Genomic DNA, 24,782 nt, shown 5'->3' on the forward strand with positions numbered 1-24,782 from the left:
ATGTCTGTGATAACAGAGATATATCAATCTTTATGGATGTCAAAAATGAAACGTTCTATATGCTTCTATCCAGACAACTATAGTACTCAAATATTTTCACATCATTGGCTTGCTCTTACATGCATTGCTTAGTGGATCAGCAGAACTGGTCCCTTCTCAATGTAATGTCATGATATGGTTTACAAAATACATCTGTAAGCCACAGTACCTCTGATGTAATGCTGTAAGTGTGGGTATCTTCCTGTAAGGAAATCTATAACTATAACCAGTTGTGTTTGGTTAGGATTTAATTCTATCTCAACTTACAATCTAGTTTTCTATCATTAAAAATCAAAAAACCTGCTCACTCCAGCAATTGGTGACTCTTGAATTGCTGTAAATTACCATACACGTTTTTTAACATAATACAGTAGAAATATTGCTTTTAGAAATGGTTGACATGAATAATACAATACAAACAAACAAAAATGATTATTTAGATAAAAGAGCAAAACATTACATGGTGAGGGCACAAAATAAAAAAAAGTAGAGACAACAGTTTATAACATGGGGGTGCCCAATAGGTAGATCTCCAGGTGTCGCAGAACTACCCTCATGCTCTGGTGGCATTGAGTCTGCCTGAGGATCATGGAACTTTTAGTTCAGTAACAGCTAGGGATCTATCTTCTGGGCACCCCATGTTTATAACTATATAGCATCTATCAAAATCCTGAACTGGAACATAAAACTTGTATAAGGCGGTGCTCATATCTTTATGTGATACTCTGCACAATCCTGTTCGCAGGCAAAAATGCATCCTATTATACATGTGTATACTAAATAATATAGAGTATTATTATTAACTAGATACTCCCTGTTCCAATATTATTATTATTATTATTATTATTATTATATTTATTTAGTGCCAACAAATTCCGTAGCACTTTACAGTGGGTGTAATTGTAACCAGACAAGTTTGACACACAGAAACAGAGGGGGTGAGGGCCCTGCTCAATGAGCTTACATGCTAGAGGGAGTGGGGTAAAGTCACAAAAAAGGTAAGGGAAGTATTAGGGAAGTAGATTGTAGAATAGTATTCAATGAAGGCTTAGTGTGGGGGGTTTTGGAGCCATTAACAGTTTAATTTATATGCTTTTGAGTGAGTTTTTAATGATTTTTGAAGGAGTGGAGACTTGGGGAGCATCTAACGGAAAAGGGAAGGGAGTTTCACAGGCATATTGTGTATACACAATTGGCACTAGTGCAAATTAAATTTTATTTATTGCAAACTCACATATTTTGGTCTAACATTCTCATTTTACATAAGGGCAGCTGCAGTTCACTTGCGAGCAGCCTTGGAAGTGCTGTGTGCATCAGAATTACCAGCTGCTGCTAATACACAGATAAAAAGGTAAATGATTGTGTGTTTCATCTCCTTATCACTCCTTGTCTATGTCTTTCTATGTTTAAGAGTATGTTTGCCCCACTTTGTGTCTCTAGACATCTGTGTGGGCCTCCATAACTGAGTGTTACAGTGTCTTCTTGAATGTGTGTTTATGTGTGCTTGTCTCTACCCATGTGTGTGTGTGTGTGTGTCACCTAGTGTGGGTGTGTCTCTCTGTCTGCAGAGAGAGAGAGTACTGTCAATGACATATAACAGCATACAAGAATGCCCCATGACAACACATAGGATGCACTGCAAGTAATATGATAACGTATGTTCAGGAGTCAGTATGACAAAATATAGGGGCAAACAAGACAGCACATGGGGCAGCATAGGGGTAATATGGCAGAATACAGAGGAATAAATACATTGCAAGATAATTCATGGGGCAACACATGATGTATGAGCAATATGGCAATATATGGGATGCAGAGCTGAGACATTATAGCAACCTAAGGGGGACAATGTGGAAAAAGATGACAACATATTTAAGATAAATACAACAAGCAAAGGGAAATTAATAGGAAAAATGGCAACACACATGAGCAATATTGGAGCAATATGATAAAATATAGAATTGACAACATGTCAAAATATGAGCTAATAAATGGGCTAATATGAAAAAATATAGGTAGTAATATGGATACCAAATGGCAATGTAACAATTGCACAATTGCTTTTAGGGAATTAGAATATGGAATACAGAATATGTGAGTGAAATATGTTACATGGGGAAAACATAAGCATGCACTAGGAGCACAGTAGAACATGTATAATATGATGTCAATAAATACATTTATTACATTATTTTTCTGAATTTTTATATATTTTTTTGTCAAACTATTTTTTTTTTCCTAAGAAGAATTTGCTCTGTAGTGGGGGTAATAGTTATGCATCAATTAAATGTCTAGTTTATAGATTTTTTTTATTGATTTTTTTAATATTTTTAATGTTTAATGGACTTTTTGTTATGTTTATTATGTTTATCAGTTTGTAAAATTGACCAATAAATCCATTTTAATTCTAGATCATAACACTAGAAAAATGTGGAATCATCCAAGGGAGTGAATACTTAGCAAGGCAATGCATTGTGGTAGTTAACTGGCATTGAAAAGGGAGGTTAAACACATAGGGAAAATGTACATTTTCCCACCTGATGGTGATGTATGATTGGATTATTATTTACCGCATGCATTATTTGTTTAACACCTTTAAATAAGACCCCTGACTTCACACTGTGCAAGGCTGAATCGTCCTCTGACATTATTTAACATTGCTGATGTTTAACCTTGGCCTCCCTTCATCTTAAAGAGCTTCATTTTTGGATTTAGAACGTGACACCATATGATTATAACCTGACACTGAGTATTTCAATGATATAAAAGTAAACTCATATAGAAATGTCTATTTCGCAGATGGAAATGTGGAGTGTATACTAGATTAGCATTTTAATGGAAATACTCATAAGATTCGTGTGAGAAGAGAATGTCTGCATTCAAATGATGAGCTTTCTTTTATAGCTAGGAAGGAATGGCAGAACATTCCCAAGCAATGGATTCAATCACTTTATGAAATACGAAATCTGAACCGCCTTGCTGTATTCAGTTCATTTATATTTGAGTGTTTCCTATTGTGGGAATTTTAGGTGTCCTCTAAACATGATGAAGGTAAATGTTTTAATTGCTGCCGGCAATGTAGCGTAATGTAATGACATCTAAATGGAAATTACAGCAGACCAGAGTACATTGGTACATGGAGAATTCACGGTGGCATTTTAAATCAGATTAGAGATAGTTTGTGCTAAGGAATAAAAAATACTACATGCTATCCCTGGGCGTGGTAAAATATAGAGTCCAGTTCATATTAAAGACTGGTAAGTCTAACCACAAGAAGGGAAATAAAACAAGAGCCATCTAGATTTGATGATTCATAGTTATAACACAGCATTATTAACAATTAAAGTAACATTTCTTAACAAATAATTATTATTTAAAAATAATATCAGAAAGTATTACTTTACTGAGAGGGAAGTGGATGCATGGAATAGCCTTCCGGCTGAAGTGGTAGAGTTTAACACAGTGATGGGGTCTAAGCATGCATAGGATAGGCATAAGGCTATCCTAACTATAAGATAAGGCCAGGGACTAATGAAAGTATTTAGAAAATTGGGCAGACTAGATGGGCCGAATGGTTCTTATCTGCCGTCACATTCTATGTTTCTAGATCTGGTGACCTTGCAGTATACACAATGCATACAAGAAAACAAAACCTAGCTACTCGAATTGTGGGACACGTTGAACCACCAGCTTCTGTGAGTCACCAAACTCAGCTCCAGACTGGATCTTCAACCAAGATTGAGCTTGTAGTATGAACTTGCAGGGTTAATCACAAAAGTTAGAATTTTAAGTGGATTCAAAGTGAATTTCAAATTTAAGGCCATACTAGCTCATCTAAAAGCATAGCCGAGTTAAAGAGTTTTCCCAGTTCAGCTGTTTTGATCTTAAATTTGAAATTCACTTTGGATTCCCACTTTATTGGAAAGCCCTGTTGGAAAGTCTATGGGCTCCTTGACATGATATCAATAGAATGAGGTTGTACAACCAAGAGCATCAAGTGTGTGCTTTATTTAAACTATCCAACTTGGTCCATGATCACCGCCCACTTTAATGTTTTATTTTGTTTTATTTTTCATGCATTAGTGGCTTGTATTGTGTCTTCTGAAAATGGAAATATAGGCTGAAGAGTGTTATTGAATTTCCCATTAGACTTTTCAAAATGTTTTTTGTGACAATAAAAAAACCCAACATCTTTGTCAACCACCCCATTAGTAAAATAATGTATGTGTAAAACATTAATGTTTTATTTACGGTGGTATACCGCTATAAAATTAAGTTAGTTGCTTCCAATAACTGCATTATATTCAGTATTAGATTGCAATTGCACACTTTAAAATGGTTGACAGCACAATATATTTTAACAATAAATATAATTTACCACTCCAGAAGGTGTTATCTATATATCATTAAATCACATAATGTGGAACCTGATGCTTTAATGCAAAGATATCCCAGATTCAATAATATCACTTAAATCGGAAGTGTAATCACATATTGATTAAAACAAAGAAGGTACAGATAAATGTGTTATTTTATTTAAGCAAAATTAATTGTTAAGCAGCATTATGTGTCTTCTAACTTAGAATAATTATTAAGTAGTAACAGTATAGCCCGCCCCTAGCAAAGCCTGGTGTCCCTTTAGCGTCTTGTACATTGTATAATGCATGGGGATTGTCTTAATAATGTCAGTACAACATTACACTAATAAGATGGCAAATGTTATTTTTGTAAAGCCCAGAACATGTCCCAGCATGCTTTGCCCACCCAGTTTTTATGAAATACTCTTTACTCAGTCATATTTATACCTAATGTGCCCTTAAGCACAACTACTAAATATTCCTCTCTCAAAAAGAATAGCATAATATAAAAGATAAATTAAGTAAGTAGAGGTAGAAATCAGCACATGAAAGGCAATAGGCTGAACTTTGTATCTACAGTGAGGAAAAAAGGCATTTGATCCCCTGCTGATTTTGAATGTTTGCCCACTGACAAAGAAATGATCAGTCTTTAATTTTAATGGTAGGTCTATTTTAACAGTGAAAGACAGAATAGCCCCCCCAAAATACAGAAAAATGCATGTCAAAAAAGTTATAAATTGATTTGCATGTCAATGAGTGAAATAACATTTGATCTTCTATCAATCAGCAAGATTTCTGGATTCCTGGTGTCTTTTATACAGGTAACGTGCTGAAATTAGGAGCACTCTCTTAAAGGGAGTGCTCCTAATCTCAGCTCATTACCTGTATAAAATACACCTGTCCACAGAAGCAATCAATCAATCAATCAGATTCCAAACTCTCCACCATGGCCAACACCAAAAAGCTGTCCAAGGATTTCAGGAACAAGATTGTAGACCTACACAAGGCTGGAATGGGCTACAAGACCATCACCAAGTAGTGAACGGTGAGAAGGTGACAACAGTTGGTGCGATTATTCGCAAATGGAAGAAACACCTTGTGGAGTTTCAATGATCATGAGGAATCAGCTCAGAACTATACGGGAGGATCTTGTTAATGATCTCAAGGCAGCTGGGACCATAGTCACCACAAAAACAATTGGTAACACACTACGCCGTGAAGGATTGAAACCCTGTAGCGCCCGCAAGGTCTGTGGAGGGAGCTGAAGGTTTAAATTGTCAAACGTCAGCCTCGAAATCTTAATGACTTTGAGAGGATCTGCAAAGAGAAATAGGACAAAATCCCTCCTGAGATGTGTGCAAACCTGGTGGCCAACTACAATAAATGTTACAATAAACAAAGGTTTTGCCAACAAGTACTAAGTCGAAGGGGTCAAATACTTATTTCAGTCAATGACATACAAATCAATTTATAACTTTTTTGACATGCATTTCTCTGGATTTTTTTTTTTTTGTTATTCTGTCTCTCACTGTTAAAATACACCTACCATTAAAATTATAGACTGATAATTTCTTGGTCAGTGGGCAAACTTTCAAAATCAGCAGGGGATCAAATACTTCTTTCCCTCACTGTATTTAAACAGGACTATTATGAAGCCATGAATACTTGACTTCAGTGGTACTTCATAACAAATGTCACTTCAGGCAAGTTCATACTGGGTCACGTTGAGAACTTTTTCTCCTTTAACCTAGGAATATAGAATATCTTGGACTACAGATGCCGTAAACAATATATTCCATAATGCTTGCCTTATCAACTGCAGTGCAATATGTCAGTTCCTCATGTAACCAAGTGTGTAGTTTCAAAAATCCATTATTTTTAAGTTAACAGTAGTTTACATTATTATGAAGAATGAAAAATATTAAATGAAATATTAATAATTCAAGGCTGTAGTTATGAATGTTTTATTTTCTATTTGCAATACAATCATAGTAAGATTATTTTTTTCCCCTTGTCTAAATTGTTTTATTCATGCAAACAAAAGAATACCAGAGAGAGAGAGATAATAGATAGTAAATTATAATTTTAGAAAGTACTTTAGTTTCAAAACTTTTCTGCAGCTTTGCAATCTGGCATTTATGTTCGGAAATACAGATATATTGCTACCTTAAAGAACTTCACATTAAGTGATCAATTAATAGGTTCATGCCAATGCAGTTTACTAGATAGCCTAGCTGCAACTATGTTACAAAAATGGCTTCCGAACAGAGTGACTGGATATTCACTAGATTGCATTCAGGTTCCCGGGAATATATATATATATAAAGTAAGAGAAACCTACTGGATTAAGACATTGGACACAGTGCAACCGAAAGGTCTTAATGAATATATCTCCTTCAACTCGTTTTTGGAGACACGATCATTTCAAAACCTTCTTTTGAATGTTTTTCGAATTTTACTTGAATTTGTTTTGTGATCATAATTGTACACAGTTTCTTATATTTTCTTATATGTTTTTACATGTCTCTTTATATATTTCCTTATGTATTTTTTTCATCATTATTATCTTTTATTATTATTCTTTCTTTTTTCTTTTTTCTTCATTAGTTCGGACCATTCATTTGCACATTTCCATATTTATATTCATATCTCTTTCCCTTATACTTTTATTGATTCTTGTGGCCATAGTCTTAACAATGTTATTATTCTTATTAAGATTACTATTCATATCACTTTCGTGTGAATATCTTCATATTCCATCTAAGTTTGTTTTGCTCTCTGTTCAGAAATTAGTAATATGTTCATGTTCCTTTGACTGTATTATTCTCTACCCTGCCATATAAGTCATTGATCTATCTTTATATATATGTATATATGCACTTAGGTTTGTATATAGCCCACGCCTCTCCACTCTCTTCTATTCATTTCCCACGATTACACTCTTTCCTCATCTCCTCTCCCTCTCACTTACACATCACTTCCCTTTTTTTTATCACCCTTGTCCTCCATTACACACCTGTTTATGGGGATATTTTCACGTTTTCTAGTTTTACTTTTGGGCACACACATATTTCATTTTTTTGCTTTACTCACAACATCCACTCCCCATCCACCCCATCCATCCACTCATGATTACATCCTCATTCAATCTTTCCTTCGGTATTCCATTGGTTTGGGCTTTTCATTCAATAGACATTTTTCGTATGATTTGATAGATCAGTTGTGTATCATACATCTATACACCCTTTCTGTATTTCCTCCTTACTTATTTTATTCACATTTTACTCCGATTGGAATGCACGCTTTACATGCACTTATTTTTTAATACCGCGTCACTATGGCAACCAGATGCCTTCCCGACCTTCCGGTCAGGTATGATGAAATCACACGCCGGTCACACGCGCACAGTACAGCATTCACTCAGGGATCTGGGGATCACACAAATCCTCTAGAGTGCTCTTTTCAACATCCTGTATATATAATATCTATCTATATATATATATATCTATATATATATATATATAGATAGATATTATATATACAGGATGTTGAAAAGAGCACTCTAGAGGATTTGTTTAGAAAACTTTATATGTGATACCAAATGATCAACGTTTCGACCCAAAAGGTCTTTGTCAAGATGTAAATACAAGTGAGTAAATCGTATATAGGGCATAAATTATAAAGATAATCACTTACCCAGTGCAGGTGTGATCCCCAGATCCCTGAGTGAATGCTGTACTGTGCGCGTGTGACCGGCGTGTGATGTCATCATACCTGACCAGAAGGTCGGGAAGGCGTCTGGTTGCCATAGTGACGCGGTATTAAAAAATAAGTGCATGTAAAGTGTGCATTCCAATCGGAGTAAAATGTGAATAAAATAAGTAAGGAGGAAATACAAAAAGGGTGTATATGCATGTTTTGTGGAGGGGGTTAATTCTATGTCTTGTGTGACCAAATGTGACTAACTGTAAGGTTCCACAAGACATAAATGGAAAAATCCATAAGTTCATATAATGAAAATATCTATAATGAGATGGTGAACTTTCTGTAATAGTTTTGCACAAAAGCCTTATACTTACCAGGGAAGTCAAAGTACAGCCTCCCCATCCCCGAGTGAGAGAATTGTTAATCTGGATATTTGTCACCAAATAGCCCAACCCCTTCCTCAACTCTATATTGTAATAGGCTAGATTATAATACTAATAATGATGAGCCCTTGCCACTTTCTCCATCTTGTGTAAGTTGGAGTGAAGGCAAATATAATAATAAAGACAAAGGGCTACCCAAGCCATTTGCCCAAAACTAACAAAATCATGACATGTCCAATCAGTTTGGGCCCAATAAATACAAATGCCCCAATTACACCAAATAGAACCAGGCGCTACCCCTTCCACCCTGGTGAATTAGAGTCCCTACACTTGAGCTACCAAACTACCAAAGCATCTCAAAATGTAAATACCCTGCCAATCTTTAATAGTGATTAGGAAGGAAAGGCGGATGGTATAACCTTTTATAAATAAATTATTGTCCTTGTTTGCAGATCTTCTATCATAAAAGACATAACCTGATTAAACTGTACAAAATATAAAATATCCCTCTATCGCAAAATAAAATTAAATCTGGAATCTCTAGCCTACTGGCTATATTCCTCATGAATGAAAAGCTCTTGAAGAAATCTTGAGGTTAATGTTTACTGAATGGGTTGGATGGATTTGCAAATATAGTTTGGAAACTGACATATTCCACCTACTCCATTAGATTACCTCTGCTAGTTTTGTAGGAGAGTGGCAGGAACAATGTATGAATGCTTCATGGCTATTAGGATCTTCACTGGACTCCCACTGCTTACATTGAATCACGCGCCTGCTGCACATGGGTTAAGGGGGTATTAATGAGGCAAAAATTCAAAATAATTTTATGAAATCAGACTTTAAATGAGGAATTAAATTAGCTCCTCTTATATTCTGACAGCAATCTTTATAATGTTTTACTGTATTCCATGTAAATAAGACAATACATAGAGGATACTTTTACATACAAAAACAATAAAGTTGCATCGGCTGAGTTCTGCCATACCTAAAAAAGTTTTTTCTAGAAATAAATAACAGACATACGTATAAAATGAGGAATTTACAACTTATAGTGGAAGAAGAGTAAAACTCGTAAGTTGCTGCGTATGTTGTTCGTATTGTATGATCACACTTCTGTTGGAAATGTTGTTTGAGCCACTTGATTGAAAGTTGTATGCGATTAAGATCCAGTCCAAGGACATGAGTATGATACAAATGTCAAACCTAACAATTATTTCCAAACATGTTTATCTTGGTTTGCAGAAAAGAAGCTCTGCAGGTTCCCAGCCTATATCGATCGTACTTATTGCCACTGATACAATTCTGCAATACTTGTTTTGTCCTTAACGTTGTACAAATATCAGTACATGTCCAACCATGCATAGACTGAAGGTCACCGGTGTCTACTGAATCACAATCAATATGTTTCATTACTGACTAAAGTTATTTACAGCTAAAAATGATTTTGGTCAATCTATATTAAACAGAGGAAAATAGGAAACGACCCCTAGATGTCAGCTGTAGGCTCATCTCTGATTTCATGTAATGTACTGCAAGGAAAACAAAGGAGCATTTGTAATTTCTCTTCTCTTTTGAAAAGGACTAAAAAGTTGATGAACCTGTTGATTCTAAATATGTTGTACAATATGTATATAATATCTTTCCTGCATTTTTCACAACTGAGGTGCTGAACATGTTCTGTCTTTCTAAGAGGAACACTCTAAAATTAGAAAAAATGAACATAAATGCATTTATTTTTAGTGTGTTCCCTACTCTCACATATTCAGTCCACACACACACAAACAAATAACACACTTTTTACCTAATAAAAATAAAGGCCACAAAATGTATCTTTCTGGAAAGACTCCTCTCTGCAGATACACAATCTTCTGTGAGATCACCAGGTTTGCTAATATCTGTCCATGGGGGGCCTACAGTGCATGTGTGCCAATTGCTGCACTGTCAGTCAGATTTATATCATAGAGAAGCAATGATTCCAAATGCATCATCCTGTGTATGATGAACCTGAACAAAAATGTCTTTGATTTTCAACACTCTTTAGAGAGGAAGTGCCTTTTAGAGGCTATCAGTCTGTCAGCACTAAATGTGTAGCAAATGTAAACATCATTTTTAGAAAGGGAAATGTTTACATTTTGTAAAAAAAAAAAATGGGGAATACAGATACATGGGTTGATCCAAAACAGCCAAATTTTACATGTGAGGAGAGAGAGTTGTGGGGTTTGGTGGGAAATTATTACCCGAGCAGTGTTGTGTATACAATTGTTTTACTACTCTGCTTGAATCTGTGTTCAGACTCGTGGACTCAAGGAAACGCCTACTCCTGTGTATATATAACCTAGGAGTGTTACCAAGATGGCATGAGCTGGGAAAATAGGAAATTGTAGCACACCCAGACAAACACCAAAATATGTGCAAAATACAGATAAAGGAACTGTGCACACACATAAAAAATAAAGTTTTAAATTTTACAAGGCTGCTTAAAATAACCTTTCTTAGCAACAAATATTCCCATTTTTTTCTGTGTAGATTTGGAATCCATACCAGATTCCTTTTGGGCAGAGCACCCCTCCTCTGCATTATAGGTGCCCCTTTGGAGGTGACCACAGGAAAGCATAAATTGAGGAGTCTCTGGAATCAGTTTAAGCAGTGCGTATTGCAGTTAGCATGTTAATCTCCCATGTTAACATTAGTGTAGGACGCACCGATATTGGGTTACTGAGATGTAGTGGTACATAATATGTTGTAATTGAATGTGTTGTAACTGAATCCCCATGTTTATTTGTTATAATAGGTGATTTTAAGAATCCTTGCAAAATGTAAACATTTATTTTGTTTTCATTTTTGTTGTGTGTCTGTGCTCTTCATTAATCTGTATTGTGGTGTGAATGGGGGGCTTAAAAAGACAAAAATGGTGAGCAAGATAAAGGAACTGCTGGACGAAGAAGGAATTGTTAAGGGAAAGAGAAAAGGATTGCAGAGATTGGGAAATGAAAACAAGGGGATATAATGAAGAAAGCATGAAAAAAGACTGGAGGTAAACACAATCTATGCACAGAGCACTCCAAAATGTCTGATAGCAATATTGTTTTTTTCAATTTCATTGAAGTATAGGCGCACATATAAAGTAAGGAAGAACATATATACACACACACATGCTAATACAAGCACATAGCCATATTAAACATCAGTTTATTCAGGCATTTGGATAGCATGTTGTTTGCATTCTGGATATTAGCACGCTTAGCCTGATAGCATTTACATAGTTCTAATAATATTTTCTGGAGAACTGATCCAAATTGTATGAAAAAATGCATACAAAATCTTTGCTGAGCTTGACATGACGATTTGGTGCCAATTCAGCTCTCGCTCTGTGCTAGTCAAGAGGAAACGAATTGCTAAAATCAAGTCACATTACCCATAACTATGAAGAGGCAGAGGTAAATTCTCTGAGAGATAAACTCTGTTTCTTAATGTGCCCTTTTCAGATGAAATAATTAAGGAAAGTGTGCAATGCAGTCAATTTTCAGTAACACTTCACTTCAAATGTTCCATCATTACAAACTCATTAGATCCTTGTGCGGATCTCGCATGCTTTTCCCACAGGCATCCCAATGCAATTTAGTGTTAATGAACACTTAGAAACACTTCCGGATTAAGTTGTTGCAACAATAGATGTGATGAACTACAAAGTTACAGGGGGGGGGAAATCACTCTTTATTTCAATGCTTTTCATCAGAGGCTCTGGAGATTCTTTGGTTTCAAGCATTGAAAAACAGTTTGCAAGTCTAGTTTAAGAACACATGTAATCCCATCTACTTTTTCAATTCAAAAAAGCAAAACAAAACTTGAGGTAAATTTGCCAGTACGTTTCCTATAAATTTAGAAGAAGCATCAATTCTGAAACTTCAGAAGCTATCTATAAGAAATGTACCCTGTTAGAGAGTAGACATTACATCTAACAAAACCTTACAGAAAAATGTGGTGACAAGGTCGTAATAAATGTTATTATCTATATAAGATTTTAGCTTAGCCTAGAGTTGTTGTTAAAGTTCTGTAAAGTCCAAATACAAGGCTTACGTTTCCATAGAAGGATCTTTGTGTAGTGTAGAAGATCAACATGAGTATGGGTCCCTTATAGATATTGTCATTCCAATATTCAATAATAACATCTAAAAAAAAAATCTAATTGTTTCAGTCCTTTTGGTTTGTTTAACTACATAGTGATAATGTCTGAAAACCACTGAGTGACCTTTTCATCTGTACCTGGATATTTGCTTGACTGATGCTCTCCTAGAAAACGTTTACTTTGAAATCTTCTTAAAAGGACACTCAAAGCACTATAAAAACTACTTCATTTTATAGTGGTTATGGTGTGTGGCACTGACATCCTTGGCTGCCAATATGATAATGAGGAAGTTTCCTTCCTACTTGTTTTTTTGGATTGCTCTCCTGTTTTTATGGATTGCCTTGTTGAAAATCTGAAGCCTGCTATTAGTCTTTACCAGTTCATTTAGAGGGCCTCTTGCTTATTTATGCCCTAATTGTACTATTCTAGAGGTTGTTAACCTTTTTTTGAAAGGGGAGAAAATTAAATACATGACATTAGCTTTGAACCTTTATTCAGTCCTGATTCTGGGACTTAGAACCACTGCCACTAAACATCTGAGGACTAACCAAATTAAACACCATTTATGTATAATACTATATGAATATAAAACAGTATTGTGCTAGTGGCATTCTGAAGGCCTTTTCTATAGGGTCTCACGTAAAAAAATCCCAGAATGATAAAGGGGTAAACTTAAGAACAGCATGATAAAGTGGTTTTATGGTGTCAAAACTAGTGACTTGCAGTTTAAACTAATTATTTGCGAGCTGTCCAGCACTTGACAATGCTGAAATCAATCCGAATCTACTACACAACAGAATATGAATTGTGTATTTCATTATAAAGCACCTGTCTGGTGTAACTGTTACAAGTTTACTTGATTAACTGTTTCAATATCATGCACACACAACATGCATAAAAATGCTTAACAGAAAACACAGCTTTGAATAATCATTTGAATTGTTTAACATTAAATTGCTGTACAATGAACTGTTGGATTTGTACTTACCACAAAATAGTAAAGCAGTGAGGATCTTGCCATAAATTGTGGTCTGCACTCTCCCACACAGACATCCACAAATCCAGCATGCTGGCTAGGTTTGGCATCACCCATTTCACACACAATTCTGTTGGTAAAAACAAAAATCTTTTTTCAGTGTCATTTTATTAGAGCAGACCCAGGTATTCTAGCTACTGATAAACTGACAAATACTATAGTTTGTGAAACTATACACTGTAAAAGTTAGATGATGATATTCCATACAAGATGAGTTATATTTATATGCGCTAGATATTAACCGAATAAACTCAGGATTCCAAAACCGTTTCTTTTTTTCCTGCTGAGCAATAAGCTAGGAGTTGCACAGTGGAATACAGATTCTGATTGGCTGCTAACAGCACATGTTTTGTGCACATCTTTTATTAGTAATGTTCATTAAAGAACCACTCCACTTTTCCAACCCACCCCCCATAAACACTGATAGTTTAGTAGATATACACCAATTGAATACATACATGCATATGTATTTATTGGACGTATAGTCTAGAATAGATTACTAAAGCTGCAGTTCTTATAACTGCAGCCTTTGTAAGCCCCTAACCCTTTTTCCCGGAAGAGACTTTCAGTCTCTTCACAGGGAAATAACCAAACAGAGGCTCCTCATTAAGAAGCCCGTGACTTGGTCCCCAGGTGCACGCACGTGTGCTAGCTTGTGCACACTGGTACACTGCTGAAGCTGATCTGAGGCCTCTTAGGGAACGAGGGGGAGGCAGGCACACACAAATAGAGTGTGCCTGTCACTTCCGTTAGCTCAGGGGAGCTAATGGAGGTAGGAAGGAATCCTCCCTGGCTGTTTGATTGACAGCCAGGGGGGAGTTCCCCAGTTAATTTATAAAAGTGCTGATTTCTCATAGAAATCAGCACTTTTATAAACTGGGGTTAAATGAGGGTACTTCTCACCTATAAAGCACTTCAGCTTGCTTTTAAGGTGTGGAGTGGTCCTTAAAACATTTTAAAATTCAAAGATGATTACCTCAAACTTAAAAAAAAAAATTCAACTGATAATTGCTAATCTTAATCAAGCATATTTCAATTCATCCCAATTTTGGGTGATTGGAGCGTCATCTGAATTCTGAGATTCAAAATGGCACATGAAGCAAACAAGAGAGACAATGGACAAACATTTTTGTTTGCTACATGATTCAGACTTCCATCACTGGAGCCATAAAAAAAGTTAATTGATGGGAAAAAGATGATTGATCACTCTTTTATATACTTATTCTCACTTGATCTGTGAACCAAATGTCACGAAAACGTACCTTTAACAGTACTGAAAAATATATCTATAATATTTATGTTTTGCAGTACACTGATTGGCTAATTTTTGCACCCTTCAGGTTTGTCCGAATTTTTTTCCAGAATCGTTTGCATGGACAAAATGTGTGCAAATGGAAAAACCATTTGAACGGATTTTGGACCAACTAAGCTATATTTCCTTTTTTTTCGGGGGGACAATCAATTCATGCACAAGTCTAATATTTATAAATTACTTAAATTTACTTTACAATAACATTAAACTTTTTAACATTAATTTGTTATGTTACAATAGTCTTTTACAAATAAGATTATAAATTGCAAATACGAATATAATAATATTTCAACCACATTATCTCTATTAGAGAACTCATGTTATGAACAACAAATGTGTAGAATCAATGATTAAAAGGACCACTCTGTGCACCATAACCACTTCATATTAATACAGGGGTTATGTTGCCATTAGGCGTCAGGTACCATCTCCAGGGCCATCTTTAACGCGGGGCAAACGGGGCAGCTGCCCTGGGCCCAGTTACTTCTGGGGGGGCCCAGGCAGCTGCCCTGTGGGCCCCCTGCCCACAACCAGGTCTAAACAGCCCACTGGGATACTGCAGCTGCAGTGCTCCGGACAGGCCCCTGTCTACCTGCCTGCTGGGAGGAAGTGTGTGTGTATGTATGTGTTTGTGTGTCTATACACCAGTCTCTTTATGTCAGTGTGTGCATGTGTCCAGATGTGTGCATGTATAAGTGTGTTAATGTGTTAATGTGTATGTATATCTGTAAATGTATGTTATTCATCCAAGCAATTAAACACAACATGCAACACACCCCTGCAAACATTACATACAAACACACCCCTGAATTCAAACTCAAAAGGTATATAGAAACATACCCCTTCACTCAAACACCAACACTACACCCTACATGCACACACATATTCTATACAACAACATGCTCACATTCAAATGCTTATAAATACAGCCCTGAGAAAATTATCAAATGGTTGATCCCCAGCTGGCACAGCATCGTAGGATTTGTACACTCTTGCGCTGGAGGGGAGACCAAAAAAAATTCTCTTGCACCAGGGCATTCTTTATATTAGTTCTGCCACTGTGTTGGGGTGGAGGGCAGGATTGCAAGCCAGGGAGTGGAAGTGTGTGGACGGGAGTGAAGGATCCAGGGGCCCCAAGCAAATGCCTGCCTAGGGTCCAATCAATGTTAAAAATGGCCTTGACCATATCCTGTTTCAAAACAAAGTCAAACCTTAGTTTTTGAGAGTTTTAGCAAAAACTAGGGGCCGAAGGCTTCTACCTTGCTCAACTATTGCTAATATAGCAGTTGCACTTCTGCAATAGCAAGATCAGCTTCATCTATATTATATATTATTTTCTATATTTTATAGCCATTCATTGGCTGAGAGCCAACAGCTGACCAAGTTAGCCAATAAATGACTGCACAATATGCATGGAATTGACATTGGGCCACTCTGTCTAATGACACCAAAACTACTAATTAGCAAGCAGTGGCTATGGTAATTTATTGTAAAACAAAGCAAACAAAAACAGAGCAGGGGCCAACCATTGTGATAGGATAAAATCCTCAATGATGGGTGACTATATTACAGCTACATTTATTTAACACATTAAAACTGACAAATTGGTTTGATGCTGCATATTTGGATGTTTATTAGGTGTTTTATTTGCTCTCAGTGAATTAACTTGCAAAATTTATACTAAAACCAATCACAATATATATATATATATATATATATATATATATATATATATATATATATATATATATATATATATATATATATATATATATATATATATATATATATATATATATATATATATATATATACACTTTATGAATTAATGCTTAGTTAATAACTCCCTAACATCTTTATTTAAATTAGATCAGCAGAAGTACATGTATATTTTCTTTTACAAGAAAATGGCTCTTTTAACCCCTTAAGGACCAAACTTCTGGAATAAAAGGGAATCATGACATGTCACACGTGTCGTGTGTCCTTAAGGGGTTAAATTTATATTTTATGTATTGAAATAGTTTTGGCCTCATAGATCCATTCCAGCCTGTCTATCAATAAAAATTTGTTGTGGGATGATTTTCAAAGTTTAAAAGGCTACAGTAGCTACTTTATCAACACATTTAGTTACTGAGGTCAAATAAACTCAGATGGCTTTGCTCTTGTAAAAAATAATTTTAGTGGAAAGGTTACCTTGAGGAATGTAATGTCTTCATGAGTTGTGGAATGTAATGTCTTCATGAGTGAGATTTAGTTTTTTCCTTTGTGTCAAAAAAATCCTGACAATTCAGTGTTAATATTATTTGAGGTAGGCATGGGGAAAAAACATCACACTGTATTTTCAGTTAAATGAAATATGAATTCATGTACCAAATCACTTCAACACAAGTAGCAGATCTAAATCCTTTAGTTCACGAATATTCTTTAGATAAAAGCAACGCTACAGTTCAATCTTTGACATAATATCTCATATGAAAAATTGCTAGTTAATGCTGGCTTTCATAGAGCTTTGTGATCATTAACACAGAAGGGTGACTGCATTATTGGAGGGTATACTGGAGCACTTCCAGGTGTTCATTGAACCTGCATTCAGTTTGCTTGATCAAGTGGAGCATGTTCCAGGTGTAGAAATCATGCAGTCTATTGAGAACTTAATCTGCTTTATAAATAGGATTATCAGTGCACGCTTAACATCAGCACTTACTGTTCTGCGGGAATATATTCATCAGCGATAGGTGTGCATTTGACCTCTGCAACTTTTACATCATTTTGGATTTCTGAAAACTCCAAGCCCAAATTTTCTCCCCGTATAGTCACTCTTGTTCCTCCTTCACGAGGACCCGTCACGGGTATTATCTGGAAAAAAAACATAAAATATAAAATGTTGCAATTTAGCAAGAATATAAGCTCCCTGGGGAATTAATATGCACCGTAAACTGTGATCTCACATTTTTGACTGAGAAAGTTAAATGTTTTATTGTTCATTCTGTTACATGTTCAAAAATCTTACAGGTGTGACCATTTGCACCATCCTCCCGTTTTTTTCAAGACAGCCCTTACAGGTCTAATTATGGTATACATACTTGGTTAGCATGCCAATAAATGTATCATCCTGATTTCATTTGAATGCAATACAAACCATTATAAAGCTATTAAATTCACTGGAGTTTGATGGATTGCGCACTTGTGTTAGGTTGTAATTAGTACAAGGCTGGAATTCTTAAAGAGTTTTATCATGGAAACATAAGCATCTCTTTATCTGTCTGAATATGCATTTAAATGTTTTTATCTAATGGGACAATTTGTTCAATTCTATCTATTCAATAACTTCATCTGAAATTTTATAAAGCTTGTGAAACACAATTAGTCAATGACAGGACACTGCCCCAACCTGGTTACAATTGCCAACATTTTGGGCTAGACTTTTTTTTAATGTTTAACAGCATCGCACAGACGTACAGTTACTAAGCAATGATAAAGACAATACTAGGTAATTAACATTACATATAGATTGAATTCTCAAGACAAAATAATAGAAAATGGTATGGTGAAAAAATCTGTAGGAATCTGTAGGAATATTGAGGAACTGGCACAATACAACAGACGATTAACACTGAAAATAAATATGCATTCTACCTAACTTTGAATTGAAATGTTATGTGTGTATACATTATTTATTTTTCATAGTAAGTGTATGCAATAAAGAAATTAGAAAAATAAATTAATTGAACTCTATCCACAGGTGACATAGAAAGAAATACATTAGGTTACAATGTCTTGAATTGCAAAGTCCATTATATGACTGGTTGACATGGTTTGTGTTCTGCAAATTCAGAAACATTATTTCTACTTATATAAAATTACATTGTAGTGTTGGGAAATTATGATTTTCATGAATAAAGGTGTATTAAAACAGATGACTTTTACATTGTTGTTAAATGTTGACTAATACACTTTTCATCCTATTCCTGTCTATGTTTTACATTATTTTTATTATGCTTTCTAATTGTAATATTAGACTGTAAATAGTTTCCTTTGCTGCATAACTTGATTGACAGATGGTGTTAGCCAACAGTTAGTTGCAGAGTTGGGTATAAGCACTCAAGACTCATTTATATTCCATCTGGACTTTTCATGAAATAAAAAAAAAAAATGCCTGGGTTCTGGTCAGGTATATTTACAATACAGTTTATGCCATGATAGGACACCATGTCATTTACAAACTATTTTACCATATAAGAGAAGTGCACAAATGCATTCATTCGTGTGTGTGTGTAGAGAAGTTTTAATTCATGGTGATTTTGGTGATCCAAGTATGTTGTCATTCAGACTTGAATATAACACATTTGTCCTTTGATGAAGTCCTTCCAGATCAAGCTTAATAAAATTGCCTTTCCAACAGAAACTAGTTGATTAAGCGACATTTCTATGCTAATGCCATGGGGTTAGTGAATAATGTCTCCTAAAAGTTACACTTAAATAATTAATAGCATCAATGGGCGATGAGAAGGCTTATCCAATATCATATATTATTTAATAAACTAATTTGATTCACATTTCATTTATCTGAATGTATTTTTAACTACATTAAACATTTCATAAAATATACCAAATTCCCAAAGTTCATCATTTTTTTTTTTTATAGACATTTTTGCCGTGCCTTGGCTGAATATTTTGTAGAATATAATTAATAATGAGCCATTATATTGACTCTGCTAATAGAGAAATTAATTATCACTCATTTTCCTAATTATCAGTGTAAGCCAAAAAATTCACATGTTAATGGAATGCATGTGGTATAAAGGATTCTAGTACCTGCTTATTAGCCGCTGATCTATTGCACAATCGTTTAAAGTGGATTCACAACAGGAACCTCCGTGTATTTCTCACATAAATGACAATGCATAATGACCTAAGTCTTTTCATTTAAATCCTTCAAAGTGCCAGTTAACCCATATATTATGTATACAGGAATGAGATAAGACTGAAGGCAGGCAGCATAAAATATTTCATTGTCTTTACAATTAATGCAGGTTTTATTTCATGAGCAAGTAGGGCCACTACTGACTCCACTGATAAGTATATCAGTAATAAGTGATTTGCAGAAAATAAATGATGGTCTAGGCACTCAAGGTAAATCCAAAGTGAGCAGGTTTATTGGAGCAGATGAAGGCAACATTTTGGCCCACAATTTGACAAAGGCCTTGTTGTGGGCCAAAACGTTGCCTTCATCTGCTCCAATAAACCTGTTCACTTTGGATTTACCTTGAGTGCCTGGACAATCATTTATTTTCTGCAAATTACATTGTGAGGATTGGCCAACCCCAGGCCCGGTTGCACCTTGGGATCCAGAAGAGTGTAGCATCCTTTACGGTAATTACATTGTCAGTCACAAGTGGTCATAAATTGCAGAACATGCTATGTTTGCCATAACAATTCACACTTGTGACAAAATAATGTACAAGTAACAACTAGCCAATGTCACTGTGCCCTGTCTAAATTCGTACAGTGTTCGTGACATGACTTTCCCTGTGTCTCAACTGTAAACATTTGATTATTTTAAGCAGGTGTAGTACCTTAGCATCTATGAACAAATTGCAGAATGTATTGTCGGTGCTATATAAATGTAAATTACAATTATTAGTGCAGTAGACAGGGAATGGCGATAGAAATTGAATCTTAAATGTGTTTGCCTGCATTTTAATTGAAAAGCGAATAACAGTTATAATGTAGAGTTCATGAAAAATATGGAGCAGGCGTTTCTTAACTGTGAAATCTGAAGCACTGTTTCTGTATGGAAATAAACACATCGACTCATAACAACCTGTCAGAATTTACACCTGCTGCTAACAGTAGCAAAATGTTACAGCTCAGCTTGTCATCCTTACAAAGTATTTAGCATTGGGGCAATTTTATAGCCATCTAATTTCACAGTGTGTCAATATAAATGCAAGCACCCGTAAATAACGCTAGGTGATTTCAAAGCCTGCTCGCATACTTTCCGGTGCATGTCTCTTTTTGGAAAGCTGCCAGTGAAAAAAACACTATGTGTTCAAAAAATACTATTCATTCTTCATCTGTTTTTTATCTATTGAGTTAGTTTTGATTAATGGTCGAGAGAAAGTAAATGTGTGTGTGCATGTATGTGTGTAGGTGTTTAAATACCGTATTTGCCCATATAGTCCTACTCTCAAATATGCGTGGTTACTGTCTTGCTTTAGAATGTGGCACCGTGGTTTTAATTGACATAATAATGACTAGTAATAATAAACTCAGCATCTAATTTGCAATAGGCTAGGGAAATAATATACATTGCATAAATCAATTAACAACAATTTTAAGCTAAGATTAAGTTGTTCATTTGGCTGTCATAAAACAAAGGTGAATTTACTTTTTACATAAGTATAAATATTATCGATTATTAGTATTATTATAGTGTTATAACTTAGTTAACGTAAGTTTTACAGGATCTTAAAATAATTGTTAGCAAGGTGATAAAAAATTTTTTAGGGTTGACTCTTTCAATCTATAGTTACATGAATTTTCTTTGCTTTAAAAATCCTTCTTATCTTAAACTAAAGCAAAAGATATAAAAAAATATGTATTCCAGACAAATACAACTATATAGGCAACCATAAGGAAGAGGTCCTGAAGACCCAGCTCAATGGCAAGAACAAGATCCAAGCCATCAACACATATGCCCTGGAATAATAACCTGGCCACGAGAAGAACTGGTCACCATGGATGTCAAGACCAGAAAACTACTCACTATGAATGGAGGATTTTACCCAAAGTCCAGCACCCAGAGACTGTACACCTGCCGGAAGGAAGGAGGTCGGGGGTCTAATGAGTGTCAAGGCCACAGTCCTGGATTAAAACACAGAGCATCCACAAGTACATCACGACAATGGCTCCCAAAGATGAACTACTAAGGGAATGCATGAGACTTCAACAGATAGAGGATGCAGAAAAAGAGGAGGTCCCTTGGCAAGACAAACCTCTCCATGGGGTGTACCACTGGCAGATAGTGTATGTGGCTCACATGACAAAATCCTACCAGTGGTTGGAAAAGGCAGGACTAAAATACAGCACTGAGGCACTAATCCTAGCAGCACAGGAACAGGCACTCTGAGACAGCCCAGCACCTAGTAGCCGGATGCAAGATGTTAGCAGGAACAGCATACACAGAGAGACACAACCAAGTTGCTGGGATTGTGTACCAAAACTTCTGCAGAATATGGATTGGACCTGCCTAAGTCCAGATGAGAGATACCACAAAGGGTAGTGGAGAATGACAGGACTAAGATCCTGTGGGACTTCAATATCCAGACAGATAAGCAAGTTCTGACCAACCAATGCGACATCGCGAAGACTGCAGTCATGGTGGATGTGGAAATATGCAGTGGCTGTAGCATCAGGAAGAAAGAACATAAGAAGGTGGAGAAATACCAAGGACTGAAAGAAGAAGTTGAAAGGATGTGGAAGTGAAGGCAGTAGTAGTCACAGTTGTGATAAGAGCAAACGGGGCTGTTACTCCCAAGTTGGGTGAGTGGCTTCAACAGATACCAGGTGGGACATCTGAGATCGCTGTCCAGAAGAGTGCAGTTCTAGGAACAGCTAAGATACTGTGCAGAACCCTCAAACTCCCAGACCTCTAGTAGAGGACCTGAGAATGAACATACCACCCGGGAAGGGTGAGAAAATCAATGTTTATATATATATATATATATATATATATATATATATATATATATATATATATTTATATATATATATATATATATATATATATATATATATATTCATGCATTCATTCAAAAAATATGTCAATGCACTAGCTACCATTTCCTGAGAATACTTCAGGGGCAGCCCACAGTCAAATTCTAATGGGAGGGAGTGTGTAGCGCTTGAACATGCATCTGGATAGGGATGCTACCTCATCCTCTTTTCCTAGCTTGGGCACAATATCCCTATATTTTACCATGGGACCAAACGTGTTCAGCCTACCTGTACTATCCTTCCTGAACTGACACAAAGTTACTGTTTATTTCACAGTGGTTTCTCTGTCATTTCCCTACTAGGTTTTCTACTTTCAGATATACATAATGTGACACTTTATTTTGTTTCTTTTTGTTTATTTTATTTAATAGAATTGATCATCTCAGGTATTCAGAAATGTAATCCCGACGCCTATACTGCTGCGGACACTCTGCATAATTCCCAGTGAAAAATGTTTGGATAACATTACTGAATGGAAAGTATTTTTTTTAAGTTTGGCTATAAACCTTACATTTAAAATTCACTCTGAATTCACCTTGACTGTTCACTGTGGTGAATAACCTTATAAATGTTATAAATAATGTACATCTTAATCTAATCTTCATGTTTGAAAATCTTATAGACAAATAAATAAAAAAAAAAAATGAATGTTTAACAATATAACAGCAATATTCTAGGTTTTAACAATACAGCAAGATCATTCTTTACTTACTTGAGTTATCCTGGGATTTGTGCACTTTGCATGAGTCCCTGAGATTTCTAACCATGGGTTTTCGAGAGGTAGACAGTGTTGCTTGAGGGTACATTTTCCTTCTCCTGAACACCAACCACATTCAAAATCTGGATTAGCCTTTAGGCATAAACCACAGCTTGGCCTCTTGGCACCACATTTGTAAAGATGAACTGAAGACAAAAAAGAGAAATAAAATGTTCACCAAGGAACCTTATCAACTGGTTATTCTAGACAGGAAGGCAAAAAACCATACACTCTGCATAGATGCAATATAAGGACTACCTTTTTCTAATCATGCTTGGAAGACCAGAACTTATAGCAATGTTTATTTGTTAAAGTAAAGGTAATATTTATGCAGGTAATTAATTAAGGTTTAGAAAACTGTTACCTTTGCTTAAGGCTGGATTATCAATGCTGAAGTCTCCATTCCATACAACGGTCAGCTCCACTGGCAGGCTGTCGATCTCCATCCCTTCATAGGAATACTTCATAAAAGGAGAAAGTGGTTTGTTTAGTCTCTGAATCTCTGAATTAAATGTTTAGCAGGCTTTATATATGTTAAATATGTTTTAAATCCCCTATACATTCTCCTAGACAAAGTAGCAATTTGACTGTAGATATATTTGGAATATTGTTAAGTTTGTATCTCAAAGCATGTTTTTTCTCAATAAAGTTTTTGTATGTCTATTTGAAGCCATTATCATCTTAATGTAAGTCTGTGTGCTGAATATTTAGAGTGCAGCTATATTATGATTTCTGCCACAGACGTACTCCATAAACTGTCAGTATTCCTTAAAAAAATAGATTAAAATTGTAAGGGATGAATACAGGAAAACATGTTGTTATTAAACAAATAAATTTAACTCCTTCATGGCAAAGGGTTTGTCCAACACATAGGCTTTGCTAGGAGAAGCTTTAGGGGCTGAGGCCCCAGATGTGGGGTTCTTTAACTCTGAATCTTACAGCCGGTGGAGGGGACAGGTGAATTTAAGTGTTTTGCTTGTTTTTTTATTTTGTATTTTTTTATTTTTAACAAGGCGGCTATTTCTTAAGGAAGCTGCCTATAATAAAAAGATTAGTAGTATAGTGCTAGACCACTTAAAGGAAAAAGTATGATTACCCTCATGTCACTGTTGTGAAGGGGTGCTGGACAACATAACCTCAGCATACACCTCTACTGGTTGTGTAGTGTGGGAGGATAGTATTAAATACCTGACTGTGCAGCATGTCTTAGTTTCCAGCTATGCTTTAATTAAGATCTTGAGAGAATCAGCAAATGCTGTTCACAGGTAAAGAGAAGAGAACATG

The 24,782-nt window shown here is 35.6% G+C and overlaps 1 protein-coding gene across 1 annotated transcript in view; it reads right to left on the minus strand.

The window, feature by feature from the left end:
- PLXNA4 (plexin A4) overlaps positions 1 to 24,782 on the minus strand; it is a 673,785-nt gene that overhangs the window by 112,974 nt on the left and 536,029 nt on the right. The window contains exons 11-14 of the mRNA XM_063448298.1: positions 23,863 to 23,959; positions 23,454 to 23,644; positions 17,667 to 17,818; positions 13,603 to 13,720 (exon numbers count right to left, since the gene is read on the minus strand). Coding sequence (XP_063304368.1) covers positions 13,603 to 13,720; positions 17,667 to 17,818; positions 23,454 to 23,644; positions 23,863 to 23,959 — 558 coding nt within the window. The remainder of the gene's footprint in view (positions 1 to 13,602; positions 13,721 to 17,666; positions 17,819 to 23,453; positions 23,645 to 23,862; positions 23,960 to 24,782) is intronic.

This window comes from Pelobates fuscus, chromosome 3 (assembly GCF_036172605.1).
Source record: "Pelobates fuscus isolate aPelFus1 chromosome 3, aPelFus1.pri, whole genome shotgun sequence".
NCBI lineage: Eukaryota > Metazoa > Chordata > Amphibia > Anura > Pelobatidae > Pelobates > Pelobates fuscus.